Source organism: Bombyx mori, chromosome 14 (genome assembly GCF_030269925.1).
Source record: "Bombyx mori chromosome 14, ASM3026992v2".
Taxonomy (NCBI): Eukaryota; Metazoa; Arthropoda; class Insecta; order Lepidoptera; family Bombycidae; genus Bombyx; species Bombyx mori.
In genome coordinates, this window is record NC_085120.1 from 4,464,456 (window position 1) to 4,477,328 (window position 12,873).

At 37.2% G+C, this 12,873-nt stretch overlaps 1 protein-coding gene across 6 annotated transcripts; it reads left to right on the plus strand.

The window, feature by feature from the left end:
* The first annotated feature begins 630 nt into the window (after nt 1-630).
* On the plus strand, nt 631-5,545 carry LOC101744084 (uncharacterized). 6 transcript variants are annotated; one of them, XM_012691331.4, is made up of 4 exons: nt 631-811; nt 1,738-1,803; nt 3,735-3,905; nt 5,268-5,545. In XM_012691331.4, the coding sequence occupies exons 2-4, from the start codon at nt 1,743-1,745 to the stop codon at nt 5,480-5,482; spliced, it is 447 nt and encodes a 148-aa protein (XP_012546785.1). In that variant the 5' UTR covers nt 631-811; nt 1,738-1,742; the 3' UTR covers nt 5,483-5,545. The 6 variants fall into 6 exon arrangements, with proteins under 6 accessions (XP_012546785.1, XP_062528013.1, XP_021204413.1 ...); XM_062672029.1 differs by having other exon boundaries at nt 650-842; XM_021348738.3 differs by having other exon boundaries at nt 728-952.
* Nucleotides 5,546-12,873: the final 7,328 nt, after the last annotated feature.

Consider the following 12,873-nt stretch of genomic DNA (forward strand, 5'->3'; position numbering starts at 1 on the left):
AACTGAAACGCATTACTGCTTCACGGCGGAAATAGGCAGGGTGGTGGTACCTACCCGTGCGGACTCCCAAGAGGTCCTACTACCAGCGATTACGCAAATTATAATTTTGCGGGTTTGATTTTTATTACACGATGTTAATCCTTCACCGTGGAAGTCAATCGTGAACATTTGTTGAGTACGTATTTCATTAGAAAAATTGGTACCCGCCTGCGGGATTCGAACAGCGGTGCATCGCTACACACGAATGCACCGGACGTCTTATCCTTTAGGCCGTGATGACTACATTTCTAATATTAATGATGCATCGATGCACGAAGACAATATTATTGTCCCAATAAAACACAATCAAGTCAACAGTTAAATGCGATTGTGTCATATCCATTACGGAAAAATACGAAACAAATACTTAGTTAGTTAAATCATGTTTAGGAAAACGATTTTCATCGTTTAAGAAATTTTAACTTTCATCAAACTTAGTTTACTGCAAATGTTTTAATATGCTGGTATTGAGCGCGAACACATTAAGTACTTATGAATACCAATTTACTTCAATACTCGTGTAATTGAATTTGGAGTTGCATGAAAGCCTTAAAAATTAATTTTCCATCTTTTTTTCCTATCTAAGCTTATAGTCTTGAGAGGCTATGTCAGTGTTACCGGGCGAGTAGGTGAGCTCACGGGGCTCAAACCGAGAGTGTTGCTAACGCTGGCCTTAGCAGAGCAGTGCTTCGCAGTCTACCACCGGATCGGAAACGCGACCCATTGTGCAGATGCCGCATTTTTTTTCAAGAAGAAAAGTGGAATATATTAGGTACCACTATTAAAAGTTATTAGTGAATTCAGTGAGTCATTGTTTTCGGGATTATAATTGAGTTATCTCTATCTAACCGTATTGTGTCTAAGTATCGCTGACAGAAACAAAACAGTAAATACACGTATATGCCTTATACTTGTAGGTATATTTTACTTCATTTGTACTCGACTACGGATGATATGCACTAGTTGATTTTGTTAAAATTAATTTGTTTTAAAAACACTATTAAATAAATCGATTCTTGATTAATTAAAAACGAAAAATTAATTTTATTATCTCATTTGAAATTGAGGTTGGTTTTGAAGTGTGCGTGTTGGTAATTTGGTACAGTTTTATTATTGTGAGCGACAAAGAAAAATCTATGTGACTATTTTTATTGAATAGGAAGTTTTTTGGACTTTGCGAAGTATAATATCTTTTTTCGGATTACAATTGACATTATTATTTATCTCAAGCGACTTTTTTTTACATTCATTCATTTAGCTATTTTTATTTAAGTTAACACTTAGTTCACAATATAGTCATGTATGGAATATTTAAAACATTTCATAGTTTATTTTATGTATATGGTTGTAATCGCCAGTGTTACAAACTAATTGAAATATTTATCGTAACAAATTTAAAAGGGTTTTAAAAAAAAGTCCATTAAATTATCTTTAGTTCGACACGGCTCTAGCAAATATTATTTATGTTTGTCCGTGTACTTTATCGGACAAAGAAAAGACTTTGGGTTTCATAATATAATAAAAAGCATCCGTTCATCCCTAAAATAGGGCAACTTACAATATTTAACATCAAAAGCTTAACGCGTTTCTATTTCTCCTCGCGGTTCTGCTGCGTAACATCCTGATATTTAACCTAAGATAACATTCAAAACGATTGTAGAAATAATTGAAATTGATTGATTTTCTTTTTATTTCCAGTTAAGATGTTTCAAAAAAGCCGTTTAAGCATCGCGTTTCTGACGCTAATATCGCTTTTTCACAAATGTAAGTAGAACGCTTATTAATTTAATATAATAAAAATTTATAGGTTATCTTTTAGGTTAGAATACGGGTCATGATGATTCTGCAGCTAAACACGCAATTTCAATCGACAATTAATTGTTTACCTATATTATCAGAAGCTTAAGTTGTATGAAAAAGCAAACGAAAAGCAATATTATTTTGTGAAACTGTAGATATTTTTTTAATTAAAAAAACTTGAGACATGAGTTCAAACCGAAACGCATTACTTCGCTCACGCTTCACAGTAAATTGTCCACTGAGTTGTCGCCGGATCTTCTCAGTGGTTTTTTTATTGCTCTTGTAGGCAGACGAGCATACGGCCCACCTCATGGTGAGTGGTTACCGTCGCCCATGGACTTCAGCAATGCCAGGGGCAGAGCAAAGCCGCTGCCTACCGTAAATCGTATCGCGTTTCGGGTTGGGTGGTAGATACAGCGAAGCACTGCTCTTGCTAGGGCCAGTGTTAGCAACACCTCCGGCTTGAGCCCCGAGAGCTCACCCACACGCTAGGGTAACGCTGGTACAACCTCTTAAAGTAGGAAAAAAACCCAAAAATATAGACGGAGTGGTGGTACCTATCCGTGAGGGCTCACAAGACGCTCTACCCTACCAGCAATATATGATTATTTGTTTTTGGTTACTTATTATTCAGTAAAGCGGCAATGTAATTTGAGAATAGCTTGCCCTTTCCCTCGAGACCTTAAATCCTCAACATTGGCAAATTCAATTTGTGTTAAATTACGTGCAATGTAAATCTTTACCGATAATTTGTATAGCATTTTGTGTGCATTGTAATGAATCAAGCTGTGTGATTTGAACAAAATATGTTATATGCTAGTTTTTAAATTTTTGTTTCCCAAAACAGTAATACTATTTCTTTTTTAACACACAACCTCCCTCCTACCCCAGGGTGGGGACCCTTCTATTCGTTCCTTAGTCAAAATAACTAATAAGTAATAAATAAAAAGTAAAATAAAAAATTATATTATGTATAGTAAGTATTTTTTAATTTGAATATGAGTGACGCGCCACTTATGTCTAAACTACGTCATACCTTTTCTAATTGTTCTCTTAAAAAATATATTATTATTATTATTGTTTTTAGTTCTTAAACTTGGCAAGCTGCTGAAACAAACCTCGATAATTTATCAAGCATGCATATGTAATGTCATAAAACAGAAATTACCAGAGATGTTCAAACAGCGGCTTTGTGCAAAAACTTATAGTGCATTTATTTCCATATTGCATATTCTCTTAATTCTTGGAGCGGTGGTGTTGCAAATAAATTGTTATCTATCAATCATTAATCCATTTTCGATGACAGAAAGCACAAAATTCTTTAAGCATTATATTATATTACTAGTAATAGAATCTCTTGAGAGTCCGCGCGGGTAGGTACCATCACCCCGGGTATTTCACAGCCCACCTGGTCGTTAAGTGATTACTGGAGCCCATAGACATCTACAACGTAAATGTGCCACCCATCTTGAGATATAAGTTCTAAGATCTCAGTATAGTTACAACGGCTGCCCCACCCTTCAAACCGAAACGCATTACTGCTTTACGGCAGAAATAGGCAGGGTGGTACCTACCCGTGCGGACTCATAAGAGGTCCTACCACCAGTATGAAATCCTCCTTGCATCGACAATCCTCAATGGTGAGAGTCATGGCCTCCTCTAATAACTTTTTCATGGATTATCCTGCGCCACTCCTGCCTATTCACGGCTGCATGGATGGCAACGTGGACTAAAGTCTCACAAGAGGTCCTACCACCAGCACCCACAAGAGGTCCTACCACCAGTACTCATAAGAGGTCCTACCACCAGTAATATTATCAACTGCAATCAACTGTAATAATCATAATCTCTAATTCAGAGCTACTTAATGACATATATTTTCTTAATAATTACAGCCACTGCAATAAAATGCTTCAACTGTAATAGCGCCAATAACTCAGCTTGTCTGGACGTTAACGATATCGATCCTGAAATGCGAGGAATCATTATACCGGTGGTCCACTGCGAAACAGCGATACCTAATCCGGTTGCTCAAAACTTTTTCTGCAGGAAGATCGTCCAAACCAGTAAGTCGTTTTTCTTTAAAAATTTGTTTTGGAACGAAGTTTCTTACGGTAGGCTTGGAGGAGATAGGGATTTTGCTGCGCGACCGAACCGAAAAAAATGTGTTAGTAAAAACCGTAAGAAAAAGTCCGTGGAATAAGGACTTGTTTTCCGCACAACGATATTTCACAGCGCGATTTTTTTCTCGTAATTCTTAAATTTTTTTTTATTTGGACCTTCGTTCCTATCCGGTGTCCCACGACACCACACATCTTTTTTGTTTAAAAGACGTAGTATTAGTTCTTTCAACTGCAACATGCCAACACCTATCGTCCCTAAAGCGTAAAACACGTCCGGCAAACCTACACTTTTTATTTCCACAGCCGGCTGAACGAACTCACGCCCCCCTCAGTTTGTGACCGGAGACCACATTGATTCAAAATATTTATATTAATTACTAGCTGACCTGGCAGACTTCGTAGTGCCTCAATCGATAAATAAAAGACCTTAACTTTTGTATAAAATAAACTTAAAACAAACAAAAGGAATCCGTCCGACGGGAGACGCATCAAAGGAAAAACAAAATTGATATTTTTATTTAATTCCGAACATTTTCATATTTATCTACCTTTTATACCTTCTCTGGACTTCCACAGACCAAAATTAGCCAAATCGATCCAGCCGTTCTCGAGTTTTAGCGAGACTAACGAACAGCAATTCATTTTTATATACATAGAAGAAGATTAGCTTGGTGACTTGTGAACGACTCTGTGACTTGGCGTTTCCCTTAGCCTTACTGACATCTGTGAGCAACCATGACTACTCACCATCAGGTGGGCCGTATGCTCGGCTACCTGCAAGGTCAATAAACTAAATCACTTTTAGTACCCTAGAGGCTTGAGGACCAACGGAGGTGCCTTGAAAATAATGCGTTCACTCTGACCGAAATTCGCGTTGTTTTTGATGGGTGTGGCTTAGTTTAAATGAACTCCGAACAGTTTGCCTACCGAGAGGGTCGATGACGATGTTGCCGACCCGTATAAGAGCCTTTTTTATTTTATTGCTTACGGATTACTTATGGATGGACAAGCTAACGGCATACCTGTTGTAAAATGGTTACCGGAATCCTCAGACATCGACAACGAAAATGCTGTTACCCACCTTGAGACATGATTTTTAGGTCTCATTTTTATAGTACCACTGTTGCCCCACCCTACAAGCCGAAATGCAGTACTGCTTCGCGGCAGAAATACGCAAGGCAGTGGCACCTACCCTTGCGGACTCTCAAGGCGCCCTACCACCAGTATTAACAGTTACAAGAGTACCGTGTTGTAAGGGGGATAGCTATAATTCTCTTAAAACAAAGCTACGTATTTGATTTCCAGTTTATCATCCTCATCACGACTCCGAGATCCGCGTGACCAGGAACTGCGCCTGGGTCCCCGGTGATAAGGAGTGCTACACCGTTTACAACAGCGACCATGCGGAGATAGTGTGTCAGTGCTTCGCAGACTACTGCAACAGTGCAGACAGTACCGATCCCACGTCCGGGACGATACTGTTCCTGGCTTTAGCAGCTTGCCTATATTTCTATCGTTAGAAACGTACAATGAATTCAGTAGGTTCAGACGTTTGAAATGAATGTTTATAAATGTAATTTGAAGATGGTTGTTTTTTTTTATTTCTAACTAGCTGAACCGGCAAACTTCGTAGTGCCTCAATCGATAAATAAAAGACCTAAACTTTTGTATAAAATAAACTTAAAACAAACAAAAGGTATCGGTCCGACGGAGGACACATGAAAGGAAAAACAAAATTGTTATTTTTATTTAATTCCGAGCAATTTCATATTTATCTACCTTTTAAACCTTCTCTGGACTTCCACAAATAATTCAAGACCAAAATTAGCCAAATCGGTCCAGCCGTTCTCGAGTTTTAGCGAGACTAACGAACAGCAATTCATTTTTATATATAGAGATGATTTATTCATTAAAAAGTTTGATAAGTAATTTGCAGAGAATATACTTAAATCGAGGGCTGAAAAGCTATGTGGTTTAAGGGACCTTTCACTTAATACGCGGCATTTATCTTTCTTTGTAATTAAAGCTGCGTTTTATTTGATATTAACATCAACAATTCGATATATTTTTAATTGAACTTCAATAAATTGAATAGCCGAGGAAAATTTTTTGTTAAGATATTTTTTCCAAATTTCATTCTTTAAATGACCCTCCCGTAAAGTTGTACAAATGTCGCTTCAATAAAATACCCTTTCACCTCTTGATATGTGCATATATCTGTACACACCTACCTGCAAATAGCACGTTTTTACGACAAAAAATAATAATAATAATAATAAATTTTATATCAGAATTAAATTCCATATGAAGTGTTAGTAATACAGAATCTTAAAAAGCAGTACATTTTATTTATTTTACATTGACCATGGCTGGTCTTGAGCCAACATGGACTTCATTCCAGTGCCTCAGTATAGGGCAGCATTAGCGACTCCCTATTGCGGCGTCTAAAGTTTTTTTATTAATTATATTTATTTAAGGTTACGTGAGATGTGTGTAGGTACTATGTATTTTTACTCTATGATTTATTTATTATCTTTGTGAGTCACACGCGTGCAACAGCCATTGCAATATCAATAAAATTTCCCACTCATTCACAACATAGGTGGGCTGCATTTGGGTATCCTTGTGCCTTAGCTTATTTTGAAGATTTCGTTTTAGCCGGTAGTGTTATATTGTATACTAACGATCCGCCCGCGCTTTGCTTCGGGAACTGTTATTTATTAATGATCTTTTTTTTAATAAAGGAATTTGGCTCTAACGCCTTTGGCATTCATTTTGCCAATGTCCCAGTATGCATAAAAATGACAAAAAATTTTACTAAATACAAATAAATTTAATCAGTTTTTCCATACGATTATTGATCTTATTAAATTTTATATCTTCATCTTTCATGATATCGTGCACTCGGTTGTTTATAGTCATAATTATTCAAATATTATATATAAATATTGAATAATATTAGGCTCGTTTTGATATATTTAGTCGTCGTGGCCTAAAGGATAAGACGTCCGGTGCATTCGTGTGTAGCGATGCACCGGTGTTCGAATCCCGCAGGCGGGTACCAATTTTTCTAATGAAATACGTACTCAACAAATGTTCACGATTGACTTCCACGGTGAAGGAATAACATCGTGTAATAAAAATCAAACCCGCAAAATTATAATTTGCGTAATCACTTGGGAGTCCGCACAGGTAGGTATCACCACCCCGCCTATTTCCGCCGTGAAGCAGTAATGCGTTTCGGTTCGAAGGGTGGGGTAGCCGCTGTAACTATATTGAGACCTTAGAACTTATATCTCGAGGTGGGTGGCGCGTTTACGTTGTAGATGTCTATGGGCTCCAGTGACCACTTAACACCAGGTGGGCTGTGAGCTCGTCCACCCATCTAAGCAATAAAAATAAATAAAAAATATACCGTTTTAATTTTGGTCGCATCCACGTTTTCGCCAACCCTATTTTTTCGGACGCAGTGAAGCGCGTTATAATTTTACAAAGTAATGTGCAAATACAGTGTCGTGTTAGGGCTACCTCTGTGCAGCTTTGTTGCTCACACAACACGACGTTATAACAAAAACATTCGGTTTTCAGGCACGTCCCGTTCGCAGTTATTATATTCCACGGGCTTCCTCTGTTTGTTTACGGTCAGTCATTACACGCGCTTCATCACGTACTGTTCAGGGTCAAGGTCACTGGAAATATTATTAAAACAATATTTATGTAATTCGTTTTTTATAAAAATATCTGCCTGATTGCTTGTGGTGTCGTGTTGGGCCATGAAATTCCCTAGAATAGCGATTCATTGTACTAGTTGTACAAACGACCTCACAGCCCCCCTGATGCTACCTGGTCACCAGAACCCTTAGACATAGAGCTTACACTGGTGGTAGGACCTCTATGAGTCCGCGCGGGAAGGTACCACCACCCTGCCTATTTCTGCCGTGAATCAGTAATGCGTTTCGGTTTGAAGGATGGGGCAGCCGTTATAACTATACTTGAGACTTTAGAACATATATCTCAAGGTGGGTGGCGCATTTACGTTTTAGATGTCTATGGGCTCCAGTAACCACTTAACACCAGGTGGGCTGTGAGCTCGTCTACCCATCTAACAATAAAAAAAAAACTCAGTGTACGATGTCAAAGATATTATTCCTCCGTGATTGTAGCACTCGTTTCCGGGTCAAAATATCGCCTTCCTGCTAACATTTCCTAGTAGCAACATTCCGCAGGCAGTAGGTAGTTGATTGGGGGAGGTGAAGGACCTCGGCCCTTCTCTTCTCCCCTTCTTCCTCTCAGGAGGCGCCGGAGTTCGCATAACCCGGTCCGTTACCCTCGACCGGGTATACGTAAATGGATTCCCCAGCGTTGATTTTAATAAAACTATAAATATTTACATATTTTTTTGTTTCATTATACGATTGCACTGTTGCGTTGACATTGATCTTCTAACTGCCCGACACTAGCCAAATTGTGTTTCCAAGATGAATCAAATGCGAACATTTAAAACCTACAGACAGAATTTATTCTCCTCTATCTCGAGCAATGAAATCGATGCTTCAATTGTATATATCAAGCTTTATTAATATTAGTTTCTTTGTATACAGAAGTAATACAGTAGACGCTAAAAATAAGACATCAAAGGGGATTGCCCACTCTCCATAGTGTGCTAGGCCCAAGATGGACATCAAATATTACTATAAAAATGTACTGATTCAAATTCTTAAATGTATTGGATATCTAAAAAATATATTGAAATTGACGCCACTATTATAAAAAATATGTATAATAAAAATAAAAACTCGTTTTGAGGTTAATTTTCTATATAAATAAGTGTCGGATTGTGAGATACTTCAAGAACTTTTCTTTTCTTAATGTTTAAGATGTTCCTAATGTATTTTTATCCAATAGGGTATAAAAACACACTTAATTCTTTAAATATCTATATTTTCTTCATCTTCATACACAATTAGTATCATCTAAAAATAGCAAAGGAGAGCATATACACGGTTTTAAAAAAAATACTTGTCATGTTTAATAATGATACCAATCCTAGTACCTATTCTTTATATTTATTGCTTAGGTGGATGGACGGCCTCACAGCCCACCTGGCGTTAAGTGGTTACCGGAGCCCATAGACTTGAGATGTGAGTTCTAAGATCTCAGTATAGTTACAACGGCTGCCCCACCCTTCAAACCGAAACGCATTATTGCTTCACGACAGAAATAGGCAGGGTGGTGGTACCTACCCGTGCGGACTCACAACAGGTTCTACCACCAGTAAAAAAGTGTTAGTAGAAGTGCCAATAATAGAAATACTAGTATAGTAGTAATACTAGCCAGTATTAGAAATACTAGTATTAGTAATACTAGTATTAGTAATTAGTAAGAATACTAGTACTAGTGTCAAACGAAAATGCTTCTTCAGTAGTGAAATTTATGTGGACACAAGATGTCATCTGGAAAGTAGGTATCCGCATTTTTAATTTGCCGTCCAGCGCTCGAGGCGGGATAATCCCTCGACATCTCGTTACTTCAAACAATAAAATATTTATGTAATGAGAGACATTAAAACTTGTTTAAACGGGATTGCTGTTTGCGGAGCTTTCGTGTTCCATTTTCTAGTTATCGTTTAATTAAACATAATGTAATGTTTTAAACATAATTCAAAAGAAGGTAGGACATGTAATAACGCTCTGGAAGGGCCGTGAGGGGAAGATCAATCCAGACCCGGATAGTGTGTGAGAAAAAATATTTAGGAACGTGATATCGACTGAATGACTCTCTCTCTCTGGAAATAGCTGTAGTATGATATTTGGGAGTCTCGTCCCGCGATGGGAGCCGAACCTGTTCTTTATAAACCAACTCTTTAAATATTAGTCAACCGATTTAATATGTGATAAGGTAGATTTCTGAAATACTTAAATTGTATATGTTTCAAAGGTATTTTAAGTATCTTTTATATGTAAATTGCTTATTCTTATTTATGTGTAAAGAAGCAAAATTTAATTTTAATTTTTATTTAATTTTTATTTATTTTTTATTTTTAATAATTATTATTATATTATAATACTTTGTATTAATTGTATGTATATTTACGTAGATATGTATGTGTATATGTATGTGTACATATATGTATATGTATATCACTAGAATTGTACACCGCGCGTAGTTCGTTTCCAAATGATTCTTGTCCACCTGATGGTTGTCTGGAAGAGATCGCTCTTAGCGATAAGACTGCCAATTGTACTTTTTTGTTTTTAATGTATCGCACTGTTTATTTGTTTTTTGGTGTACAATAAAGAATACTCTCTCTCTCTCTCTCTCTCTCTATCTTTGTCCAGGCTGAAATGTTTCGCTCTGTAAGGACTCCCAATATTAAACATACCACATTTGACTTTTACCCTCCAAATGCGTCGGGTACTGAACGCCATTCAAAATGTCAAATCCAAGAATTCCAGTACCCTTGAGAGTTAATAAGGCTACTCCTTGGAATTACTCCATTATATTACATGGTGTCATTGTTCCAGAAGAAACGCTTCCGTAAATGTCGTGTGGTACACATATTCAAATGTCATTAACGACTGGTGGTAGGGCGTCTTGTGAGCCATATCCTCCGCCGGTAGCCCCACAGCCTCGTGTACGCAGTAATGCATTTCTATTTAATGGGTAAGTTAGCCGTTGTACTATGAAACCGACACCTCGTATCTCAAAATAGGATCCTGATGAGACAAAGATGTAAACATTTTAAAGTCGTTTATTTTAAAATTGAAACAGAGAAATAAACGAGGTCTTTCTCAACAGAAGTGAAAAGAAATAAATAGAAAAAAAAAATATTTAGAAGAGCAAGTCTGTACTTTCGGGGGTTGATGACGATGCGACACTTCCGGAGCCACTGTCCTAAATTGGTAGCCGCAACTGGAAGTTTGTTGGGGATGAACGGTAAAACGAACGGATCTACAAAAATCGTATCGTATGATGACCACGAGACTGTCTGGCCAGTGTTTCCACAATGAGGGGAAATTCCTCCGTCTATAGGGGGAGAAAAGAGAGAAGACATTAAAAGGGGAAATTGCGGGAAATCATGGGTAAAACCTAGCTTAAAATATTGCGGTAAATTTCGGAACGGTTTTTTTATCGACTCTACCATGGACTAGCGTGTTGTTGTTTAAAAGAAACAGTGACAACACGTGTAGGTAGCGTATACTTACCATTATTTCCATTCTGTTTAAGGCCTTAAATATTATTCTGTGCTAAAATGTATGTGCTGATTGCGTAAACTGACTTGGAATAAGAGGTGAGTATACAGCCCCAAATTTTATAGATTTCTGATGAGGCTATAAATAACATATGAATCGTTTAATTATACTTTATTCATGCTTAGCATATTTTTTTTAGATTCGCTTGTAGTTGCATTGGACTGTACGAACTTAACGTGTGGTATTTCTAGTTGATTTTTCATTAGTTGTACAAAAGTTGTTCCCGTTCTTTTCAAGCCAGATTTTACACACAGGATTGATGCAACCATTTCGTAAATAATATTATCATGGTATAGTATTATCAGAGGCGTGGGCAGGCTATAGAAGAAAATCGATAAAGACTCTTTTGTAGTTACTACACTAGGGCCAAAAGTAAAAACTACAGCAGAAAAAATTTTGAGGGGAAAAAAGCCCTGAGAAGGAGAAATTTGAATTGAGACGTGGGGAAAGGAAATCATTAAAGTGGAAACACTGTGTCTGGCACTTCCTTGTTGAACAGTTTTTAAGTTAAGCCATTGTCTCAGACTTTGCCGAACGCCTTCGCGATTTCGAGGAAGAGGGCTGCCATGGGGTACTTCCCCGTACGGGCAGCCCTTGATCTGTTCAGCCTTATTAAGATGGATAACCACCGTTTTGTAAACGATTAACATTTCATTTTCGTAGCTTCAAACAATTACATTCTTTTCTTCTTCTTAAAATGGCTCTGTTGTGAGAAATACGAGTATATTAAGTCTGCAGTAAATCTAAACTCAGTTGATATATTTTGATGTAACTATACTTTTTTGGCAGTTTAGTTTTGCAGTATTTTCGTCTATTATTAATTAACCGTAGGATGTCTGAATTTAACTGTTTTATAAATCAACTGTTTGATTTACTACTTTTTTATTACCTACTATTGACTATAACGGATAATGAGCTGTCTGTATTGATACTAACAACATTACTACCGTTGGGAACGCGCTCAAAAAATACTAGCTCTTTGTATGCTATGTATTTTTAATAGAGTACTTACTCTGTGGAACTATTTCATGAAGGAAATTTGAAGTATTTATTACCTTTTTCCCACAGCACCATGGTGATGCACTTCTCCTGGAAGAACTAGGTTTCATATAGATGAAACTTAGGTCTTCTATACGACTCGTCACTTTTAAGCTATTGCATAGCTTTTATTGTGGGCTTTGAGCGCGCTACCGAATCAAGAAATTCCGTAACGAAAATAAAAACCTTACACCCCCACTCCGCTTACCATGTAGCTCGCGTTCAACACATTCACACGTTGCGCTTGTGTAGTATTTGTGAATAAGCGTGCGACGTGACGTCACACTGCAGGCGCATCATGAAAAGTCTGCCCGTCTCTCTCTCGCAGGGTCTAGCTTATGAGTGTGAAGGGGACAGTTAATGTTTTGCTTTTGTTAATGTTCATAAATATAGCGTTGTCTAATTATAATTGCATAAGTTGTTAAAAAAATGCTATATTTAAGCAATAGTTTTACCGCGGCAGTCCCCGAGTGTCATTAGTTTTGTTATTTTATTTTAAGTAACTCAATCAATTTTTTGCACAAGATTTTTTTTTAATTGACATTGTTAAGCTTTTTACTTGTAAATTGACTTTTGAATAAACTTTCGTATATTAAGGAGCGCTTATAAAAACATCAAAA

Coding starts and splice junctions, on each gene's coding strand:
- LOC101744084 (XM_021348738.3), top strand. Junction 1,804..3,734: donor AATATCGCTTTTTCACAAAT/GTAAGTAGAACG, acceptor TAATAATTACAG/CCACTGCAATAAAATGCTTC. Junction 3,906..5,267: donor CAGGAAGATCGTCCAAACCA/GTAAGTCGTTTT, acceptor TTTGATTTCCAG/TTTATCATCCTCATCACGAC.